Source organism: Tachypleus tridentatus, chromosome 9, assembly GCF_004210375.1.
Source record: "Tachypleus tridentatus isolate NWPU-2018 chromosome 9, ASM421037v1, whole genome shotgun sequence".
Lineage (NCBI taxonomy): Eukaryota > Metazoa > Arthropoda > Merostomata > Xiphosura > Limulidae > Tachypleus > Tachypleus tridentatus.
In genome coordinates, this window is record NC_134833.1 from 64736268 (window position 1) to 64761699 (window position 25432).

Consider the following 25432-nt stretch of genomic DNA (forward strand, 5'->3'; position numbering starts at 1 on the left):
TACATTTAATTTCCTTTTAATTATGAGAACCCAGGGATTGTAGGTTAGGATACAATACACCAGACCTTGTAGTGGCTATTATGTATGTAAAGGTTATATGAATATCTTATCTCTTTCAAAACTGTTAAATGGGTTTCTTCAAAGCTAGTATATTAGTGATAACTTCCATGATACCATAGAACCTCAACCAATGGTGTTTGTGATATGGTGTAGTCAGTAGCCACTTAGGATTACTTGTTAATTTATATGAACAACAGCTGTTAGGGTGTGAACCAAATTAAGCAAGTGACAAAAGGTAGAAACATTATTCCTCCATACTTGTGTTTCCACAAATGCAGTTGCCATCCAATCAACCAAATTTCATCAATTTTCTTTAAGTCATTTAAGAATCAGGAGTGTTTGATTAGAAATAATTTCACCTTGAAAGATGATACATTTACTGGCAAAACCATAATAATTAATAAATGAAATGTCTGCAAATTCTACAGTTGTCTTTTTAACTCCTTAATTCTGAGTGATAGAAATACACTGTTATAACAAGAATCACTTATTTACTTTTAAAATACTCCATTAGCTTTTATACATAAGAATTTTCTGGAACGACCTAAACTTTGACAATCAGTTAATTGTCATGACATTTCTCTGTGAATAGGTAATCTTCACTAATTGCTTAATTTGAACTGTTAATACCCTAACATATATGATTTCACAACATTAGAAATACAGGTTTAGAGGGCTGTATTTGGCATTAAGAATGATTTGAATAATTGTGCTGGAATCATTGAGATGTATAAACCTCAAAACTATTCTTGTTCTGCATTATCTTATGTTTAGAACAACTTTTCCTGTAGACTTTCTATCTTCAATGTATTTGAAAGCTTCATTCACCTAAGATGAACATCAAAAAAAAAAAAGTAAATAAACAGAGTAAAATAAAATCTTAATTTTAGAATATACAAAAACCTTCAGGAAAATATATAATCATGTTTGCATTTTCATCACAACATTGAAACATAAACAAAACCAATTATATAGAATTTTATATATTTTAATAATTTTCACAATTAAATAAGAAGCATTTTATATATGACAGACCCAACAATTCAATAAGTTAATTAAAATAATAATAATGGAAGGTTTTTAACATGCCATTATTACATTCAAATGTTAACTAAAAAAATGTACATTTCTTCCTGCAGAAAGATTTATGAAATCTGAAAAAAAGCAAGGCAATATTGAAGAAAAGCTATTCCAGATCCTGAAAAGTAGGGACACTTATGGACCAGTCCTTCCGTTTTTATCTTGGAACCTGCTGCTAAGCTTTGCCAGTTATTGGAATGTTTTAACACGATTTCAGACGATAATGGTGTTATCTTATTTGATGGTAATTATGTTATTTAATACAATTAATCAGATATGTATCAGTAACAAAAAAAAGTATCATTGTCATTACCTGAAGGACTATTGTCTCTAGTTTCAAAGATTGAAGCTTTCTTACTCTTTAAAATTAAATTTCCATTTAAAGTTGTGTTAATTAGCTGTAATTATTAAGTAAATTTCAAACGTTGTTGCGTGTTTCTGGGTATACTTGGAAATTTTGAATTTTGCCTCGAAAACTAGAGGTAATTTTATTTTCCTTAAATCTGGACAACCTGACATTAAACTGCTATATTTTCAAACATTAAGAACAAATTTACTGTAGCTGGTACAAAACTTGTATATATAGAACACAAGCCCAACCATAACAGTGTTTACTTTAAAGTTATACTTACCTAACACAAGCACAACATTATTTTATATTTATAATCAAAGACAAGAAATTATCTAACACAAGCACAATGTCATTTTATGTTTATAACCAAAGAAAAGAAATTATCTAACACAAGCACAATGTCATTTTATGTTTATAACCAAAGACAAGAAATTATCTAACACAAGCACAATGTCATTTTATGTTTATAACCAAAGACAAGAATTTATATGACTATTTCAAAGTCTTTCAGCATGTGAAAATAGTTTCTACTTTTCATTTTTTCAGCTAAGTTTCTTTTACAAACTGAGGAAGTGAAATATTTTGCTAAAAGATTTCTTTTTAGCTGCCCCAATTTTTTTTTTGTTATCCAGATAATTTGAGAAATATCTGGGTTATCTTGTCAAATACATTTCACAGTTCAATAACATACTTTAATCCATATAATAACTCATAATTAGAGACAAGCATGGTTTTAAAAATTACACCAGATAAACAGAATCCAATACAGCTTAGGTACTAAATGAAGACCTGGTCAACAGCCACTGGTGGCTATAATTTCTAGCAGCTGGTAGCTAGATGCCTTTATTGTAATAAGATATTATTTGAACTTTATTAAGTTTGTTCTAGTAATGTGTCTTACACCCAAAATCAGTTTTGTTTCTGGACTTTTGGGATGTGAAAAGAGAACTACACTACACTCTATCATCTTATATAAAAATTAGTAAAAACGTAACAATTATTAAGTAATAGCAAGAATAGTTTTAATTGTATACATATGGTCTGATCACTTTATTTCAGCCCACATCTAATCTTTGTTTGGATCACTTTTTCAGTGTGATGATGGCACCAACTCCAGAAGATGACAGAAAATCTTAATGTTAAAAAGTACAGTTTGTATTTGGTTTACAGAATAGGGGTATGATGGTGACTTGTAACAATGTTCATAAAAAAAATCCTTACTTAAAAGTTATTTGTGATTATATTGACCAAAAAAGATGACTTCTAATTACCACCTTGTCCATTTAATCAAATAATGCAAGTTTAAGGGATTATCATCTCTTCTAAATAGTCCATTTTGTTGAAAATATAGCATCATAGGTGTACATGAACACAATACTTACATTCTAATGTTACTCACTCTTAAAAAGCAATCAAAGGGCTCAATTCTGCCATGAGATCATTCCTCACACCATTACACCACCTCTAGCAGATTTCAAGAGCAGAAGAACAAGTGATTCAATCATTTTTAATTCTGTCATTAGCTGCAGAACAGGACTAAATGTGGCTTATCATGCAACATCTCATACTTAACAGTTTTTCACAAAAATGAAGTCGGGACTTTCTATGTAAAAGAAACAGTTTTATACTTCTTGTTAGCAGCCACCTGGTAGTGTTTTTAGCATACTACATTTGGCGATGGTGAACTTGAACAGTGTCAATGGGACCTGTCCATTGAAACAAACATCTTTTCACGTTTATTTTTAAAAATATCTTTCCTGTGAATAGTCAACAGTGGTTGAAAACATTTTTTCTACAAGAAGACAGTTCTCTGCAGTAGACACAGCAGATAACCCAAGGTGGCTTTGTTCTAAAACACAAAAGGACTGTCACCATTGTTGATAGATTCTAGTGACAAATATACATGAACACGGAGTTATAGAAATATCACTGATAACATAGCTCCTGACAGAAAGCTATTAAAATGCTACGTTTTGCAAATGTCATAGTTCACTGCTATTACCCCTTGTCTTACATCTCATGCAGTCTTCTGAAAATTATGTAACTAATAGATTTGGTTATACAAAGTTCTAATAAAATGATTAATGATGTATAATATTAGTAAATACAAAATCACTGTTTGAAAATAAATTCGGAAACTGTTTCTTTACATTCGTCTATGGTAAAATATGGTGTTTTTCTGAAATGTTTGAAAATGAAATTAACAAGATTTAAACCAACAACTTTTGTTTTTGAAGCTAACAGCAAGCCATAGTTTCACGAACTGAGAATAAAAAATTCAACATTAGAACTGAGAGAAATATGATTAAAGACTAGTCACTAGTTTATACCAATTTATCAACACTCTCTAATAGAAACCTGCATTAGTTGTCTCAAGAGAAAGTATTCTATCTGGATGATTTAGTAAAAGTAGTTATTTTACTTGACCAAGTGGTAACCCTTGCACCATTCTACTAAGAAGCTTTGGTAAGATGTAACTTTACTTACCTCATCAAGATTAAATGTTGTTGATATATGAGGTTCAATGTATTGGTCATTATACATGTCAATTACTTCTTGTACAGTGTCTCTGTAAACCTGATTTGCCATTAATCGGTAATGGCTCAAGGAAACACCAATCAAAGCACACGACTTAAGGAGCAGTTGACTGGTGGAAATCTTGGGAACTTGACGAGATGCAAACCCTGCTACAATGACACTTCCCTCGTGGGCTACACTAATATTTTCATAAATATACAAACAAAACGTGTGAGCTAAATATGCCTCCTTTCACACTGCAGCATTATAAAATACTGTAATTTGTACATAGTTCTTATTAGGTAAATGCTCATCTTCACAGCTAACTCACTTAAGGAAGTAGTTAAACTGTTTACCATGGTAAAAATTAGCAAAACATTTGCTGTGAAAACAAAGTTATCTGTACATAATGACTGTGGAAAGATCTAGTTGCATAATATACAAAGTTATAATAATTATTAAACATTCTGAGTTTTTCATTTACACTGTTACCAAAAAGCAATATGTTTTAAGCTATTTGTGAATGTACTTTACAAAATACTAAAAATACCAATTCAAGCAGTCTTCAAATATCTCTCCTCCAACTGCATCAAAAATAATTTTAACACCAGTATCGTTTGTGTGTTTCATCACTTCTTTCGTTAGTTCTCTGTCACTGTAGTTCAGAGCAGAGAAAGCCCCCTTTTCTCTTACAAGTGCAACCTTGTCTTCAGTACTGCATGCTCCAATAACCTGCAACATAAAATTAATAAACATGAAAACAGTGAAAAAAAAACAATACAAAAAAATTATTTCTTTGAAAAATTAAAGAATAACATTGAGCATGTATAATTTCAGGAACTTTATAAATGTGCTATAAATTGAATTTTTTACATCTGACTTTTATCCATCTACTAAACATATGGAATTGGTTGTAAACTGTACATCTTTTATATTTTTCAATTAATTATTTATCTTGACAATCTGGTGATAAAGTATGTGTTTTAATGTATTAAATGTACCAGAAAAAACGTCTGAATTTTCTTTATCAGAAAAAAGCCCAACAGAAGTATGTCTTTTGATTTTAAGGCATAATTTCACCAAATAAATTTTAAGCTCTAATTAAGGTTTAAAAATCTGTTTTTGTCCACATAACTGCTGACTAATTTCAAAATAAGCTTCTGGCTGTAGCGATGTAAAAAATTACACCTCTCAGTGTCAAGAGATGAATTTGTAATAAACAGTTTCATAACAGAATATTACTAAATACTTTGGTAAAAAAAAGTTTATTCTTTTGTTGTTAAGAAATCCATTTCTTATGTGCAGAATAGAAGTCTTGCACTGACATAAAAAAAAAAAGTCACATGGTTGTATTTTACTCTGCCATATTGAACATGAAGTGCTCATGCAGATCTTGGATGAAAAATGACAAATATTTCTTATATACTCTGTTAAGGGGTGCTGTAAATAATCTTAGTGACAAATGTAAAGAAGATTATATTGATAAGTTGAACCAATGAGAAGGCAAAGCTTACCCCGATGTCTGGAATATTTATAATAATCTGGTAAGTTATCATCATACCATCTGGTTAGTCAGCATACCTTGAATCTTAAGACTGTGAGAACCTATGAACTCTTTGATGTGTACAAGCATTTTGTAACTGACCTTCTGATCCTGAATTATAAAGTTTACACTGTAGAACAACAGTGATAATTTATGAGTGTTCATGTAAAAGATGAGTTGTTTCAATTAAATGCAACTAATGGTGTGTGTCAAAACTTTAATCTGTGTTAAGAATGTAATATTAATGTAAACAATGCAACCTTTTTCAGAAATACAAAGTATATTTCTAATTGCTACTTGCAAATCTTTGCAATCCACAATCATAACCACACAAAAAATTAAAAATGTTCACACTTTTATTCACTGTATGATTTTTAAATTATTTTTCCAAACATTATCTATAGCAAGAGAAATCTAATTTTAAAGGCTCAAAAAATAGTAAAATTTAAGAACCTTGCAATCCACCCCTGACTCCTATTTAGCACTATATTTGGATATACACATCATCCAAAGTTTAACTGTTACGGATGTCACAACTAACTAGTGCCCATAATCTTTTGGTGCAGCAGTTTTAAGTATTAAATCAGGTGCAAAAATCTTGTCTTTTGTGACAACCAGAAGCACAGAAACTTTCCTACTTTCATATAATTATAAGAATTTTTTCTCATCTGATTATACAATTAAAACTATGTAGTTCTTACACTGATATGGTTTGCCACTGATTGTTCAAAGGGAATATTTGATGTCCAACACGAAGTACTGAATGAAACAGGAAGTTTGGTGATGCCACATACAAGATTTAAATAGCATAAATTTTCCCACTACCAGTTTTATTCTGCATATTAAAATGTACCTTTATCTTACAAAGATCAACTCAGTAAATTAAAACCTTTGTCTCACAAAAATAAATTTAAAAAAAACATTTCCAATCTACCTTTGCTTTAAAGACATTGGCAGTAAGGTCCACTGCTGCAAGACCAAGACCCCCAGCTGCTGCTGTTACTAATACCGTATCTCTGAAAAACAACAACCAATCACTGTCACGTTTGTAAAGTTTTATTACTTAAATGATGAGAACATAATCAGTTTACTTAATCCAAATATATTTTTGTGAGAAAAATAAACAAAACATATTTGCTCTTTTTAGCATCACAGTTACTTAAAGAGTGGTTGAGAAAATAATTGAAGACTATTCATGATGATAAGAAACCCACTTCAAGTACAAGTGTATTCATAAGACCGTTGGGTATGGGTATTAAAACTTTAATTAAATTAAAGTGTAGAACAATATTTCAACCTTCTTAGATCATCTTCAGGTTAACAAAGAGAGAGTTTACAACTGACCATTGCTGGGCACGTCTTAGGGACAAGAGTGTAAAACAGTATGAAATTGTAGGAAGCATTGCAGTTAGATGTTAGGTTATTAATTAATATAGGTATGATGGTGTTCCTTTATATTGTACTAATACTTGGGTGTTGCTTTTGTCACAAAGTATTGTTATATTTAGTTTTCATTTTCTAGTCATGTTTCCCCTTATTTTATACATACTTCGTTATAACCATCCTAAGGAAGAGTTTGCATTTATATGAACAGTTTATTTTGGCCATTTGGATTTAGTCTTCATTTGTATTCATGAGACAGCTGGTATGGGTATTAAAACTTTTAAAGTACAGAACAACATGTCAACTTTGTTAGGTCATCATCAGGTTAAGAAAGAAAATTTTCAACTGACTGATGCTGACCTAACAAGGTTGACATGTTGTTCTGTACTTTAATTAAAAGTTTTAATATCACAATATCAGTACAATACTTTGTGAAAAAACAACACACACGTATCAGTACAATACTTTGTGACAAAAACAACACACACGTATTAGTACCATACTTTGTGACAAAAACAACACACAAGTATTAGTGCAATACTTTGTGATAAAAACAACACACAAGTATTAGTGCAATACTTTGTGACAAAAACAACACATACGTATTAGTACAATTCATTGTAACAAAAACAACACAAATATTAGTACAGTACATTGTAACAGTAACAACACATAAATATTATTAAAATACTTTGTAACAAAAACAACAGTAAATTTCCATTAGCATCCCATGAAATATACTCTATTTACGTAAGCATGAGTGAGGGAATGCCACAAAAAACAATAAAGGGGTGTTGTGGTTGCAAGATCAGCAATTTCAAATACTGCTAATAAGTAAACACAAATTATTCAGAAGTATTCAGAGTAATATGCTAAAAGCTTTCAAAACAATCATTTGAGATATGGTAAATGACAATCACAGACTAGCCAGTATCTTTTGGTTAAATAAAGAACAGATATATATTCATACGAAAGAGAAAATTAAAGGGACTTTCAAATGAAATAACAATTTATAAAACATAATTTCACTTAATGCACCAGTTTTGATGAATCTTTTCAAAAAGCATAATTTTAAACTTGTTTTAATTAGACATTATTAACTAGATTTTACCTTAATAACATTTTCACAAAAAAAGATGTTTCAATTCAAAGAAACAAACTATAATATTTATACATTACCCTGGTTTCAGGTTTGCTCGTCGACAGGCTAACAAAGCAGTACTGTAACTATCAGCAAGTGCAGCAGCCACTTCAAACGACATGGACTGAGGCACCCTCCATAAATCCTGTAAATTGTTCCATTTTCACTTAACTGTTTCACAAAAAATCAATTTACATCAGTCACCTAATGTTATTATACAAATTTAACGTTTTCAGAGTAATATAAATAGCACAGAAATATTCAGGAGATATAAATATAATAATATTAACTGGAAAACATCCCAACAAGATTTTCAACAAAACTTAAAATTAAAAACATTACGTTCCTAGTAACAGATTCAGTTAAGTAGATATCAATTCCACATGAAACCACATTTCTTTGAAAAATTTATTTATTTATATCATACACTGATACTAAAAGAAAAAGCTAGATTTTAATAACAGCAACATGCAATGGAAGTTCATTTACTCTACTAATCTATCAGACTTAATCTGGTATTCTTTATCTACATACCTTCTTTTCCACTATACAATCTTCTGCAAAACCTGAAAATGATTCCTTGCTAAGCCCAATAACTCTCTCTCCAGGACTTAGTTCTACTACTTCACTACCAACACTAACTACCTCGCCAGCTATTTCAAATCCTGTTAGTAAGTAAACATGAATAATTCATATGATAATGATCCATAGTCAGACTAATGAAGTAAATATTGTATTTTAAAATATTTTTTACACTGATTCTAAAAGCAAAAAAAAGTAATATGGGATGTAACAAATGGCAAACCTTGTGTCCTTTGGTAATACAACCACGAGAAATTGCAGATGTTTATATGAAATTGAGACTTGAAATAACATAAAATTACGGATCTTTCATAGAAAAACATTATGACTAGGAACCAGAATAATTTGCTATGAAGTTTTTATGATATAAAGTAAGAATTTACTAAACATTCAGTTACACCTTAAACAATAATGCATTCCAAAGTGAAATCATTTGTTTATGTTTTGGCTGGTAGTTATGTTTACTTGAAAACTGTGCTGTTATATAGCTCAATGCACATCACAATGAGCAGAAAAAAATCTTCAACATGTTATCATAAACTACAGCTTTAGTTTAATTTGTAAAGTTTTTTTAAATACTTAGTAAATAAAGCTTTAAATAAAGGGCAATTCACAGCCTATAAACCTTTATACATTAAAAGGTGTTTTTAATAAACTGGTAAATATGGATTTATAATGACTTATATTTTGGGGAACATGTTTTGAGAGATATACCTGAAGAAAACAGACCAATGTTATGTTGAAACCTGTAGCATGCCCTCCACCCACACCTCAAAATAAGCCAAATCATCATGCTTATAAATCATTGTTTGCCAATTTATTACAATATACTTATTTGATGATGGAGATTCATATTTTTAATCACACTTTAATAAAACATATGGATTAACATGGTAGCACCAAAAAAGTGACAGATAAATACTTTTGAACTAACTGGATTTTGTAAAATTGGTTGTTGGGCACATACTACCACTACAGTTCAATGTTTGACACATAGCCAGCAAGATTAAAAGTTGATTACTGTTTGTTAATTTATTTTTTTCATTTCTTTTACACCTAATGTAGATTTTAAAACATAGGCAGAGAGAGAGTGAAAAAATGTTAGGCCTGTTAACTAAAAGTGTGTGGTTAAGTAATTTCCTCTCATCAACACTGTCTTAGAATTATAGAAAAGTAATTGTTGGGTTCTTGTTGTATACACAGAATAATTGAATTAAAACTATATAGTAATTTATGTATTTTATCAACTTATAAAATAATTTGTTTGCTCTAACTGAATAACATTATTTTTGTACTTGTCAGTATGCTTGAAAAGAATGTTTCTTTAATTTAGGAAATGCTTGACAGAATAACCAAGTTAGTAGCACAAAGTAAGAGGATGTCCGATATTGAAAAGGTAGTGCTATACTCTCGAGGCATGAAAATTAGGAAAGAAATTGCATCTCAACTGGCATGAATACAAATGTAAGATGAATAAAATGGTTTTAGATGTTGTTATTAATAAATTACCTGGTACTTCTAGATTGTATTACAAATTTTAAGAAGCTTATTCAAATGTTAAGCTTAGAAAGGTTTCCCTATCCTAGTGAGTACAGTGTTAAAACCTTTTTTTATAGGAAAAATATCTTCTTGCTAGATACATTGCTGAAATCTTCATAGATCATTATAATGATACCAAGTTTTAAAAAATCTGTAGGTAACTATTAACTTACCTAACATCAACTTATTAACATTCAAGCATCTATACACCTATTGAGATTTATGTAACTGTTTATGTACCTAAAACAAATATACCAAGAAAAACATGATCAGAGGAATATGATATATAATTGTTATTCAGCAAGTTGCCTAACCATTGGTTTAAACAGTAGACTGTGGAATAAATTACACATGGTTGTATTTCAGCAACTTGCCTAATCACTGGTTTAAAAAGTAGACTGTGGAATATGTTACACATGGTTGTAATTCAGCAAGTTGCCTAATCGTTGGTTTAAAAGTAGACTGTGGAATATGTTACACATGGTTGTAATTCAGCAAGCTACCTAATTCCAGGTTTAAACGGTAGACTGTGGAATATATTACATGGTTGTAATTGATCAAGGTATATAATCCCCAGTTTAAATAGTAGACTGTGGAATATGTTACACATGATTGTAATTCAGCAAGTTGCCTAATCACTGGTGTAAACATTAGTTGGTTGGTTGGTTTAGTGTTTTATGGTGCAAAGCAACTAAGCAATCTGTGCCAAACATCTGGTAAAAAGTTAAAATTAAATTAAAATTATTAAAATTCATAAAGGAAATTAAAGTAAAACAAAACAAATATGTATGCAAAAACGGCTCATTTGGGTTGAGAAAATATTTTACGTAGAAGAGTGAACAACGTTTCGACCTTCTTCGGTCATCGTCAGGTTCACAAAGAAAGAAAGAGGTAACTGACCGGAAGCTGACCACATGTTTCGACATCACTGAAAACAAAACAAAGTTTAATTATTGAATTAAAAACATAAATAGCATTAAATCCAATTTTTACATATAGTCTACAGCAGTAAGAGAAAAACTAAAGTAATACAAGTTGTAAAGGACTTTCTGCAGCATAGCAGTAATTATCATAACTCGCCAGAAAGACTAACAGATATATTAAAAAACCATCATGAGTCACCTGAAATTGGCCTTTCCAGTCCTGGTTTGGAGTTATTTGATATTATGGCCATTTCCAGAAAGTAAAGTAATGCAAGTTTTAAAAGACTTGTAGCAAAATTCTAAATATTATAACTTGCCAGGAAGACTAATGGGAAGTTCAAACAGCAGTGTTAGTCACCTGAAGTTGGCTTTTCCAGTCCTGGTTTTGAGTTATTTGATGTTACGTCCATTTTCTAATTTCAAATTGAACTAGATGTACTTTGATTCTTAAAGGAGAATCACATTAAAAAAGGTCTAACATATAAATTAAAAACTTTAATAGCATTAAAAAGATTAATGGCCCTTAAAAAACTAAGAACATTTCTAATGTGGACAGTGTCACCATCACCAATAACACTGTCTAACATTACAGAAAAACCTTGGGACAGAACATGTTCAAAATGGTGCCATCATTGAGAGTTTTAACAATGGCAAGGCAGTAAAATGTGGCTTACTGTGACCTGAGTGTTACACAGACTACACACTGGTGCATCAGTTCCAGATAAAAGAAAAGGAGGGGTTAAAAAACTGTGATCAATGCGTAGTCTAGTTAGAATAACTTCTTTCCAATCCTTATGGAAGCAAGATGGCCAAAATCCAATATACAGTTTTATTTGGAAAAGCTTGTTTTCATGTTGCTCACTCCAAGTCGACTGCCAACTAGCATGGAGCCAAGCCTTGAATACAAGACCACAGTCCACATATGGAACAGGCACGGCAGTGATAGTGCCAGAGCAGACAAATTTAGCTGCGGTGTCAGCACGCTCATTGCTGTGAATACCAAAATGGCTCAGTATCCAGAAAAACTGGATAGAAGTAGATATTAAAGAGAAATAGGCCAGTCGGTTTTGAATATCGGCAAGAACAGGGTGTGAACTAATGTGAAGCAATTCCAGGGATAATAGAGAGCTAAGCAAGTCAGTATAAATAGTGCAATTTGAGTACTGCTTAGCTTCATGTGATCCAGCGCAAGAGAAATGGCATACAGTTCAGCAGTGAACACAGAAGCTGTAAAGAGGATTTTGTGCACAACCACTGAACCACAACAGACCATGGAAGAGCCCACACAGTCACCTGATTTTGAACCAGCTGTATAAATAGAATTGGAAGGATGGTTCGAAAGATGTTTAGCAAATAACAGACAGTATTTCCAATCAGGAGCATCTGCTTTTCTCAGATGACTTAAAGATCGGTCACAGTTGGAGACTGTAATAAGCCATGGTGGGATGGGCTGATCAGTGGATACAGTAATGTTACCCAAGGACAGACCCAATTCATCCAACTGCACCTGGATACAAAGGCTAAAAAGAGCAACGGCAGATTGTCTGTTCTGAAAAAGTATGGCCCACCGAGGAAGGAAAACACAACCCCAGGTGGGATGCTTTGGTAAGGAATGAATTTTTGAAGCATGTAGTAAAGACAGTTGCAAACGACAGAGGTGCAAAGAAGGTTCATGAGACTGTGTATAAGCTCTGAACTGGGGAAATGCAGAAAGCCCCAGTGCAGAGCCAAAGTCCTTGATGATGAACGGGGTCCAGCATCTTTAAGGCCGAGGTCCTGGCAGAGCCATAGACCAGTGATCCATAATCTAGTTTTGATCAAATAAGAGCACAATATATCTTTAGCATAGAACACCAATGTGCTTCCCAAGTGGTGGAAGAGAATACATAGAGGATGTTCAGTGCTCTTGTACATTTGACCAATAGCTGCTTGATGTGTGGTATAAAGGTCAGCTTATGGTCAAAGATAAGTCCCAAGAACTTTGTGTCAGGGACCACAGGCAGCACAACTTCACCAATACAGAGTTCAGGATCAGGATGAATACCCCATTGTGGCAAAAGTACATACAAACGGTTTTAGAGAGAGAGAAGTTAAAGCCGTTTGTTGTGGTCCACTTCAGTAAATGATTGAGGGAAGTCTGTAGCTGCTGTTCAATATACTTTATGTTCGACGACTGACACGAGATGTGATAGTCATCTACATAAAGCCTGTTTGCAACAGTAAGAGGAAGTTGTTCAGTGATGGCATTAATCTTTATACTGAAAAGTGTGACACTCAAAACACAGCCCTGAGGGACTCTAAGTTCCTGTAGAAGAGAACGGGAAAGTGTTGAACCAACACAAACTTGGAATCACCCATCCATTAAAAGTTTTTAATAAAAATGGACATGTAACCCATATACATGGAGGTCTCACAAAATGCCATACCTCCATGTTGTATCATAAGCCTTCTCAATGTCAAAGAATATTGATACAAGATGTCATGCAAGAAAGGCTACTCTGATTGATGTTTCAAGTTCGAAGCAGGTGGTCCATGGTGGAGCGCTGCCGTCGGATCCCATATGGGTTGGACAAGAGGAGGTTGTTTGATTCAAGGAATCAAACAAGATGAACATTAACCACCCTATTTAAGGTCTTACAGAGTCAGCTCATCAAAGCAATTGGACGGTAGTTTGAAGATATCTTGAGATCTTTCACAGGCTTAGAGAAAGGTAGGAAAAATAGCCTGGCATCAGGCATTAGAAAAACATTCTTCTGCCAGATCCAGTTAAAAACAATCAGAAAAATAGCAAGAGAAGCAGGAGATAGATGGCACAGCATTTCATAATGTACATCATCAGGTCCAAATGATGTACTGCCAAACCAATAAAGGGCCAGTTTAAGTTCTACCACTGTAAAGGGACGATTATACCAATAAAGACAGTCAGCTCAAAAGGAAAGAGGTGATCACTCTGCCTGAGTCTTGATGGCTAAGAAGGTGGAGGAAGAAGCAGAAGTACTAGATACCTGGCAAAAGCTTTCACCTAGAGTATCGGCAATGTTCCAGGTATCAGCTACTTCCTGGCCATCAGAGAGCAAGATCAAGAGTGGGACAGAATTATATTGCCCATTCATCTTTTGAATCTTGTTCCACATGACTTTGGAACTAGTGGTAGAAGATATGCTGGTTGTGAACTTAATCAAAGAGTCCTTCTGGCTTTGACGTCTTATCCACCATGCATTGCACAGGCCTGCTGGAAAGTGATGAGGTGCGAGAGTATGGGATACCTACAAAAAGTATCTCAGGCCTGTTTTTGAGCCTTCTGTGCCATGTGGCAGGCAGGATTCCACCACGGATGAGGGTACCGTGGAAAATGTGTTGAGGTTTTAGGAATACATTGAGCTGCTGCCTCTATAATACAGTCAGTTACTACTGCCACACAGTTGTCTATTGATGGCAGGATTAAATTCTGCAGTGAAAGAGGGCCAGTTTGCTTGATCCAGCTTCCACCAGGGCAAGTGGGTTGGGTGGCACTGACCATGGCCAGTCTCTCTCAAAATTATAGGAAAATGATCATTGCCTTATGGATTATTGTCAACTCTCCATGAAAAATGGGAGAATAGTGAAGGGGAGCAAACTGAGAGATCAATAGCAGTAAAAGACTGACTAGGTGCATGAAAATAAGTGTAAGAACCACTACTGAAAAGAGAAAGGTTGTGATCAGAGAGCATACAATCTACGGGGTGACCCCTCCCATCAATATCAGCACTTCCCCAGAGCAGATGATGTCCATTAAAGTCCCCCACAATTAAAAAGGGAAATGACAACTGTTCAATGAGAGCATCAAGATGTGATTGATCATAGATCTCTCCAGGTGATAGATAGAGAGAACAAACAATGATGATATGACCCAAGAAAACACGGATGGCTACAGCCTTCAAGACTGTGTCAAGTGGCAAAGACAGGGTGGGCACATGCTGATCAACCAACAGTGCCACCCCTTCATGCACTCATCCATCACACAGCCTGTCATTTTTGTACAAAGAAAACTGCCAAAAGGTAACTGTATTGGCAGGTTTCAGAAATGTTTCCTGTGTGGAAAGACATACAGGATGGTAAGAAGCAATCAGTGCTCTGATGTCATCCAGATTAGAACATAAACCTCCATAATTCTATTGTATTAAGGTGGACATTTTCATTTATGCGTTGGCAAATTGGTTGGAGAGCCATTCTCTTTTTTCTTTATTGTTTTTTTTCAAGATAGGTCTGTCAACCTCCATGGATCCTGCCCTGGGTTGATTGGGCAGGTTTTGCTTTTGGAAGATGATTCTGGCAACTGAGAACATGAACAAATGATTGTTTTGCATCTTGGGGTGGGAGAAGATGTACCTGAGGAAATGCCTGTACCAGGAACCAAAGAAAGTGGATCTTGGGGTTTGCTGGAATGTATGTTAGGGACAGAGATGGGTGTGTTGAAGTTGATTCATCAACATTTTTAACCATGGAGGTCAAAAGACTTTTCATTTGGTTTGAGAATGATTATTTTGGAGGCACAGAGAGATCTATCCACACTCCCACTGTAGTAGTGGAAAAAAGTGCAGCAGCATGTGTCTGAGATAAAGTGGTGGACAGCAACTTTTGAGCCTCAGGGTAAGTATTGTTTGAATTGTTTTCAAATGCTGCACCTCTTTCTTCCAACCATTTTGGGCAAGAACAAAAGTAGGATGGGTGAGAGCCATTGCAGTTGAAGCAACGAGGGTCCATTTCACACTCATAGGCTTTGTGGTCCTTACCACCTCAATGAGCACGTGTCAAGGAACCACAACATGATGTCTTTGAGTGACTGAATTGCTGACACTGGAAACATCTGAGAGGATGTGGAATGTATGGCCATACCTTGCAATTAAGATAACCTGCCTTGATGGTGCCAGGTGGACATGGTGATGCAAATGTCAGAATGAGAAGACTGGTCAGCATCATAATTCCATCTTTATGAGTGGAGATATGCCGAACTGCAGAAACTCCTTGCTTGGAGAAACCAGCAGAATCTCTGACTCTGGGATGTTCTTCAAATCCCTCTCAACAATAACTCCGTGTGATGAATTCAGAGTAGCATGAGGCATAACCTCAATAGGTATATCCCCAATTGCCTTTGAGTGCAAGAGGAGTTCACTGTGTTGAGGTGTGGATGTTTCCACCAGTATGTCACCAGAGTGAAGCTTCTTTACTGACTTTAGAAAGCCAGCAAGTCCCTCTGGTCCCTTATGAATGAGAAAGGGAGACATCTGCCCTAAAGATTTGTCTGAAAGAGAAAGTAGTATACGAAAATTAGGTACAGGCATTACAGATGTTGAAGATTGCTGGTCAGAATCTTCAAGATGTAGTCGTTTACTTATGGATAGTTTTTTAACTATTTTATTTAAGCTTTTATTTGGAGAATCCATAATAATAAAAGAATATTTCGGTGCCCAGTGACCCCACCTACCATGGAGTCCAATGAGGGGACACACTACAATGTTAAACAAGGACACTGCAGCAACACTAGGGTTTCATGTGCATTGTACCCAAACACCAGCATCAGATAAAATGTCTACAACACATGTTGAGAACATCCAACACTGATACTTGGTTGACCCTAGCTCAAGTAGACCAGCTGACTAACCCAAGGGGGGCCACCCCAAGGCTGCCCATCTACATGAATTCAAGGTCAAAGTGGTGTGTTAGGGTTGGACCCCTCAACCACCAGGATCCTCTCCTCCTCTTCATAGGTCACCATGCATGGCAAACACGTGGGTGAATGTTTAGATCCCAGAGGAGGTAAACTAAAAGAACAGAACCTTCCCTGGGAGGTCCCCTCACTATGTACAGGAATCCACACTGAGGGGTAAACATTAGATTGTGGAATATGTTAGACATGGTTGTAACTCAGCAAGTTGCCTAACCACTGGTTTAAAAAGTAGACTGTGAAATATGTTACATATGGTTAGAATTCAGCAAATTCAAATGACCACAAATGACATCTGATTTGTGTATGTGGGAAAAGAAGTGATGAGTTAATCTATAACAGTACTGGACTTAGAGGGAAAGAAACTCATGTAACTGTATAGTGTTCTTGAGCCCCAAAGAAGGCAGCCTCAATTTTTTAATCATTTTAGAAAAGGGGCCTCAAGGGGTATAAATTTAGCCCTCATCTGTAAACAGTAGGGAAAAAGTTGATGTGAGAAATATGCTTTAAAGATTAAAAAGTTAAAAATTAGTGTTAGCAATACTTGTGTAGATGCGATCTTTCTGTAAATAATTTTGCTACTGAAAAGAAAAAAATGTATTTGACATATCCATCACAATACCACACAATACAAAACTGTCACCTACTTTATACAGAACTGAGTATATGTCAATGGGGAAAAAAAAATGTGAATGTGTACTTATCTAGAACAATGAATTTGTCCATAAAGAATCTACTTAAAGTTTCTACTAGTGAACAATGAAATAATGCAATTAACTACATGTATGTATTTGCTGGAATGAAAACATTAACTGTGTATATAATTAAATGGTATACTGAACAATGAATTTATGTTGGGAGACAACTGGAAATAACATAGCAATTCCACACAGAGTTATATGTGCATAGGTGGGGAACAAAATATACTAGCCTCAACCTTGTACAGAATGTTATTTAATGTGGTATTATGAATAAGATGTTAGATGAGAGAAAATACCAAATAATATACAGGGATAATGAATAACAACTTAAATGTGAATTTAGGAAGCTGCAGAGGTTGGGCAAATACAATATGCAAACTGTGCAATGTGCAATGGATCTTTAATTTTTACTTGAACATCACCTTTCACCCCGACTTCCCCAAGTCCAAGTCAGACTTAATTCATCATTTCACAGATATGTCATAAGTGTGAATACTTTATTACCACATCTGAGATTTTGTCTACAAGAGACTTATACTGTTTACATATTTCACAAGGACTCATTTCATCAATTCAGAATTATAGTGAACCTTACTTGTTCAACACAATAATGCTACATTACACTGGCCTGATACACAGTCAGTTAACTGATAAATATACATTAACACTATATATAACTATGTATTTACCTGGAACAAATGGTAGTTTGATTTTTACAGCATACTCTCCTTGGCTTATTAAAAGATCTGAATTGTTAACTCCACAGCTGTGAACTGCCACATGTACCTTGGGAAATACCAATAACACAACAGAATTAAAACACAGAGAACTTTATACATGTATGTACACACAATGTTCTACACACTTGTGCAAATTAATTGAAACAAGATGGAAAATTACGATTTTTTCAATTTTTTGCACTTTATTTCTGAGAATCCAAAAATTACTCACAAATTAATACATGATATGACTGCCTTTATTTTTCAGAATATCATTTATCTGCTTTGGCATCAAATCCACGAACTGACTGCAATTTTTACTAATTTTTGGATCGCAGTACCACACCTCAATTATGGTCTCAATTAGCTTATCTTTCGTAGTACAATCTTTTCCCCGAAGTCTTTCTTTACAAATCACCCAAAGATTTTCAATAGGATTTAAGTCCGGAGAGTTTCCAGGCCAGTCCAGCACCTTTGTTCGCGTTGTAGTCATAAAATTCTTCACAAGTTTCGATGTTGTGGCACAGAGCCAGATCTTGCTGAAAAATGCCAGATCTATGGAAATATCTTTTTCAATTCTGGAACAACTCTTCTCTGCAAAACTTCGATGTACTGTGGTCTTCGCATCATACCTTCTACGATATGTAAGCTTCCAACGCCATAGTAGCTGAAAAAGCCCCAAAACATCTTCTTCAATGATGTTTTACGAACTGATTGATGTGAGATTCTCGAAGTTTCTGACCTGGATATCTGCAAACATGCAGACTTCTTTGACCCTGTACGAAGAAATGAGTCTCGTCATTGAATAACACCTTCCTTCATTGTTCTTGCATCCAGTTCTTGTATTTCAGACCCCATTGATACCGTTTCTTCTTCATTGAGTTGGTAAGAAGTTGTTTCTTGACTGGTCTCCTTGCCCTTCTAACGCAATTCCGAATGACGTAATATTCCTCAAATTTTCATTATATATCCCAAAAATAGATCGACCGTACTGCAAAGTACAGCTAATGATGCCGTCTGTGTGAAAAAAATGACTATTAAAGGAAATCAGCAGGTCCAGTGAGCCTACACCAGCTGCCATGCTGAAAATATTGTAAAATTACCATTTGTTTCAATTAATTTATCACAAGGGTGTATACTGCAAAAAGACTTCCATCATCTCATGGATTGTTTATTGTGAATAAAATGTTGATCTAGAATTATATACAACAGATTACTACCAGTAACACTGAAAAATTGGTTCAATATATTTCATGTTTATCTGGAAACTATTAAAAGCATTTCAAAAAGAACACAGTATTGTGTATAATGTATAGTGATAAAATAAATGTCAGTACATTATTTGGTAAGAGGATGGCATCATTTTCTTTCATCATTCTTAAACTCCCTACATTCAAATAAGCTATTTACTTGAACATCACCACATTAGAGAATATTTTTTCTAGTAAATGTTTTAATTAAATCTTGAACTATTGATTGTACTAATGTCAAAGTAATTCTATCCAAGTTACTGATACATTGATATTATGTTTGTTTTTAAGCAAAAAGCTACACGGGGCAGGGAACCTTGAGATTCAGTGAGCTTTGGACTAGATGGGAGAGTTTGGTTGATTACTGGTATCTGCTAACTAGTTAATAGTGTTCCTCAAACCATGTTAAATACAATTAAAACAAAATAAGCTATACTTGGTTAATTTGTTAACAAATATTACTAACAACCCAGGTCTACTGGTGTTTAATTTAAATATACTAGTAAAAAATAATGACAAATATTTGGTTTGCAATTAAACTAACAAAACAACAATAACACAGTTTAAAAAGGTATGAGTGAAATTTTATCATCTCTCATCAGAATATACAAGGGTGGCATTTATTCTCAAAACAAAAACAAGTCTTACAACTTTCACACCTCATTGGCCTGGAGCTTGTTCCTTTTTTTCACTTCTCTGACCACAAGTGGTTTTCTGTACTCTTCTACAACAGCAGATTTTGTATGAGCAAACTGGGCTCTCAACTGCATTTGGAGGTTTGATCTCACATTAGATCTTCCCATAAAAGTTCTGTCAAATAACTTGTGAATAAATGGGTAAACTCCAGTTGGTTTCTCGATTCTGACAGTAGCAAAAACTACGAGGTTTATTAGTCTGTTCATGATGTATTTACAGTTACCTGATAAACATATAAAAAAGCAGATAAGGATAATTTTATCTTAATTTCATACCAGTAGCTAAACTCTCATGAATAATAATTTCTGTAGCATTCTTTTTAACTGGAAAAAATATGAGAATCTGGAAACAAGAAATTAAAACAAGTAAGTACACTTCCATTTAATTCTCTTTCTAGTTTCACCTTCATTCTCCATCACACACTAACCACCAAGTACATTTAAATCCAGATGTCTCTTGCCATTCACCACCTTACATAGCCAATTCTGCCTTCAGATGATGTACATTTTGAGACCAATGCCAGTTCCTAATCATGGTCTGCTAATTGTCATATATTGTAATAGTATAGTTATACAAGTACTCTACACAAATAGCATACCTTATAACTGCAAGTATCACTTGTCACTGTCTAACCATGTAGAGAAGAGTAGCTACTTTTGTCACCAGGTGTTATAATTAACACATATATGTACTGTAAGTTTGTAACAAGCTGTTAATTAATGCATATATGTACTGAAAGTTTGTAACAAGCTGTTATAATTAACATATATATGTATTGTAACTTTGTAACAAACTGTTATAACATATATATATTGTAACTGTAACAAACAGTTATAATTAAGATACATATGTACTGTAAGTTTGTAACAAGCTGTTATAATTAATATATATAAGTATTGTAAGTTTGTCACAAACTGTGAGCACAGTCAGAAACAGATCCACTTGTCGAGCCCTAAACCTCTTTCCATTTCAAGTCAAAAACCTGATTTAACTTTTAGACTTTTCTATTTCTTTAATGCTGTCATTTTTTCACTCCTATTTGTAAGACTCTCCCTAAAGCAAACTTCAATTTTCTTTGTAAGTAAATTCTACAGTCACTCAGTCTTTTTTTGAAAGTACACTAATAAAAGCCATCCCAGCTGGGTAAATGTTAAATCAAATAAGTTGTGCACACATTATTCGGTGCTGTTTGTGTTGGATGAACATCGGGTACCTCACAGTAACATCTGCAATCTTGTATACCATTTTCATAAGGTGGTCAGCTTGTGGTGTATGTTTAACTTAAGGACAATCTTCACAGATATTTGTGGGTGAGGGGTGGGGATCAATACAGTCAGGAATAGCAAGATTTGAATTTTGTTGACTTGCTAACCTTTTAATGACTATGTGAGGAAGTCTAAGCCCAGATTTAAGTAGATGTTTTACATTAGTGATTTCTTACACCACATTATGTATGTGTAATACATAAGTATTCCACACACTATAATTTATTACAATGCATAAAAATTACATCACCATTATGATTTTTATAGTAAGTATCATTGATTACACTGGTCTCTTCCACCATGCTACCTTTATCCTGTTTTATTACTCCCATATCAACACAAGTTATTTCTATTCCTTAGCATTTATGTCACATTTAATTAATTTTATGCTTATAGGAATTTTATATTCTGGAGTGTAGAATATAGTGTAACATGCAAATACTGGATTGTCTGAGAAAGTGATAGCCTCTTTTGTTTGGGGTCACACAATAATTATATATTTATAATGGTACTGCTAGTGTTAGACAATGGAGAAATCAGTTTTACTGTTACTATTAGTGAGTGCTGGTAACGGTTGGAGTCATTCTTAATACATACTACACTATTAATACAGTTTGTAAAAGAAAAAAGCCTTAGACTTTGCTTAATTCATGCTTTACATATTCCTATCTCATCAAAAATTCAAATTCTAAGTACATGTACTTGGTTTTAACTTAATAAGTTATACACTGTTAAACTCGATCCCAGATGTATTACTAATATTATTAAGAACTGTAGATTTATCAATAATTAAATCGTAATTTACTTGTATAACTCTAACATAAACATCCTAAAAAAGTAATAATATTTTTGTTCGCTAAATACCTTGAAGGTAAGGATATTGCACAACTAAAACCTTTGCTTTAAAAGTTAGCACTATGATATAAAATGCACACAATTTCAAACTTTTAATATATACTCAACTATTATTATTGTTTACGATTACTAGTTGTATACAGTCATCGATATACCGGTTTTGATTACATACCACAGCGACCTCACACTGAGTTAAATATTTTAAGTTTCGACTAAATTTCCTGGTAGGACATAACATTTAATTGATACATCATATTATTTTATATAAATAACAAACACAAAATAATTGTTTCCACTATGATATAAAATGCACACATTTTCAAACTTTTAATATATGTTAATCTATTGTTATTGTTTACTTTTACTATTTAAATACAGTCATAGATATACCGGTTTTGATTAAACACTGTAGCGATCTCGCCCTCCAGTGGCTCAGCGGCATGTCTGTGGACTTACAACGCTAAAAACCGGGTTTCGATACCTGTGTGGGCAGAACACAGATAGACCATTGTGTAGTTTTGTGCTTAATTCAAAACAACAACAACAGCGACCTCACACTGACTTAAATATTTTAAGTTTCGACTAAATTTCCTGGTAGGACATAATGAACACTTAATTGATTCATCATATTATTTTATATAAATAATAAACACAAAATAATTATTCCTAAAAATTCAAAAACTAGTATAACATTCTCTAGCAATGTGAGATAAAAGATAGATGCTTATCTATCTGCAACTATATTGCAACTATATAATAAAAACATTTCCTATTGAGCGCGAAATACATGTACTTACCCTAATGTGATTCTTGAATAATATTTCATTTTCCTTCAAGACATAATACAAAAGCAAAAACAAGATTTGGTGAAAATTTAAGAAAATTTGGGTTCAAATAATAAACCTCTTATGTTTGTAACTTCAGATCAGAATAAGTTATGCACTCAGATCGAAACTCAAAATCAACCGGGGTATCAATATAGTTAATTAATTACGTATACTTTTCTTACGTATTGGATTTCATTATGAATTTATTTTAAACGAAGGAAAATATTGTGATGTACGGGCCTAATGCATTCTTTGTACCCGTTGCTATGGACTGTAATACATGTGCCTGTGTTTTTATATCAAAGTTACATCCGAATATCTGGTGGGAATTGAACCCCACAGAAGGAATTTAAATCAGCAAACCAAATAACACAGTAAGGTCTCTATAATGATGATATGTATATATAATATTTATAATAAGCTTTTCTGTGTTTCTTTGATTTGCTGACTCACGCTGTGCTATTGAGCCTTGAATATGCGACACTTTGGTGAAAACAGTTGGTCTACTGTATAATACCGAATAATAAGTTAGGCGCAACGTCACAATTTTATTTACACACCTAAACTAATTTAGGTTACTATAGGATGAGTTTAAAATGGACTCAAATATCATATACATTTTAGAATGTAGTGCTTCAGCAGTTGGGTAGTCTCGCACCTAAAGATATATTTGGCCATAATTCCAACGATACTCGCGATGCTAGGCAAACTCTGGAAATATGTGTTAGTCCTAAACACAAATTATGAGTTAACAATGTAAAAGATTATTTGTAAGAAAGTGTGATAATAAACATTAAATAAAAATAAATATCATTACATGTACTGACTAGTAAAACCAATACTTATTGAAAGTAATAAACAAATAAATAAATAAATAATATAGTACACTTAGAAATATCAAATGTAACAACCAGTTCTTCATTTCAGTGTTGGTAAAAGAGTAGCCCAAGAGTTGGCAGTGTGTGATGATGACTAGCTGCCTTCCTTTAGTCTTACACTGCTAAATTAGGGACGGCTAGCACAGATAGCCCTCGAGTAGCTTTGTGCGAAATTCAAAACAAACAATTTCAGTGCTATTGTGTTTTTGAATTTCGGGCAGACCTACGCAAGGGCTATCTTCGCTAGCCGTCCCTAATTTAGCAGTGTAAGACTGGAGGGAAGGCAGCTAGTCATCACCACCCACCGCCAACTCTTGGGCTACTCTTTTATTAGCGAGTGGTGGAATTGACCGTAACATTTAACGCCCCCACGGCTGAAAGGGCAAGCATGTTTGGTGCGACGGGGATTCGAACCCGCGTTTCTCAGATTTCGAGTCGAACTCCTTAGCCCACCTGGTTATGCCGAGCCTCCATTTCAGCTCAGTCAAAACAATAAGTAAATGGACTCTCATAAAAATATCCATTTTAATAATACACGTTTTACTCCTTGTGTCTTTTTATTTATTTCTTATGTCTTTTTTATTTATACAAGTGTAAAAACGCAATATAGTTATAATTAGCAAACGTAGGAAGTATGAATGGGAGCACCAAAAAGTAAGAAAACAAGATAGGAATGACCGGGATAACAACACAACACCAGGTTTTTTTTTTTTATGTGGCGCAGCTTAGGTCATGCTTAGTTTGAAAACAATACAAAAGTAAATTATAGAATTTATCATTTTTGTTTTCAGTCCAGAGAACTCGATCAGAACTGTGTCAGACTTTGACAATGGTAGCGTTCATCCTCGCATCTGAGGCACCAACTATTTTGACAGAATTCCTTTGTCCAACGCAAAATCCCTGAGTCAGATGTATAGAACTAAAATTTCACTTTCAAAAGTCAGATTAGGGATAGAGCCTATATCTCGAGAGTTTAATATTCCAAGTTTTTTTTTATCTAGCTAAAACAGCTTCAGGCTAATCATGTAGCTTGTGCGCATAAGCAATCGCGCACATGCATGTGATATATTATTTGGCAACTTACAGAGTTTGTTTGTAAATATAGAATATGGCTACTGGAGTATTGTTAGCTCATTAGTAGTATCGCAAAATTGTTGTTGTTATTACTTTTTACTACCAAAGTTATAAGTAAAACTAAGAAAAAATCTTTTAGTTATGGTAGCATAATTCAGTCTTGTGCATTTAAGTTTTCATAATGTGAAGGCAAAAAAGAGGTATGCTTTTTCCACAGTGTTAGTCAGTAAGTTAGATAATCAGATTGCCAAATTTCTGCTTTTGTGAACTTTTTGTTTTTATTCTACTGACTTTCTCAAGTGCTGTGGTAAATCGTTACTTTGTAGTTGGTTTGTTTACTACT

The 25432-nt window shown here is 33.7% G+C and overlaps 1 protein-coding gene across 3 annotated transcripts; it reads right to left on the reverse strand.

The window, feature by feature from the left end:
* On the reverse strand, positions 1 to 22858 carry LOC143225328 (quinone oxidoreductase-like protein 2 homolog). 3 transcript variants are annotated; one of them, XM_076454512.1, is made up of 9 exons: positions 22701 to 22858; positions 20154 to 20413; positions 18215 to 18311; positions 8611 to 8741; positions 8115 to 8221; positions 6487 to 6568; positions 4560 to 4741; positions 3980 to 4208; positions 1 to 888 (listed from the first exon to the last, which is right to left on the reverse strand). In XM_076454512.1, exons 1-9 carry the CDS (start codon positions 22750 to 22752, stop codon positions 820 to 822), a joined length of 1209 nt encoding a protein of 402 aa, XP_076310627.1. In that variant the 5' UTR covers positions 22753 to 22858; the 3' UTR covers positions 1 to 819. The 3 variants fall into 3 exon arrangements, with proteins under 3 accessions (XP_076310627.1, XP_076310629.1, XP_076310628.1); XM_076454514.1 differs by lacking the exon at positions 22701 to 22858 and adding an exon at positions 22419 to 22516; XM_076454513.1 differs by lacking the exon at positions 22701 to 22858 and adding an exon at positions 22320 to 22483.
* Positions 22859 to 25432: the final 2574 nt, after the last annotated feature.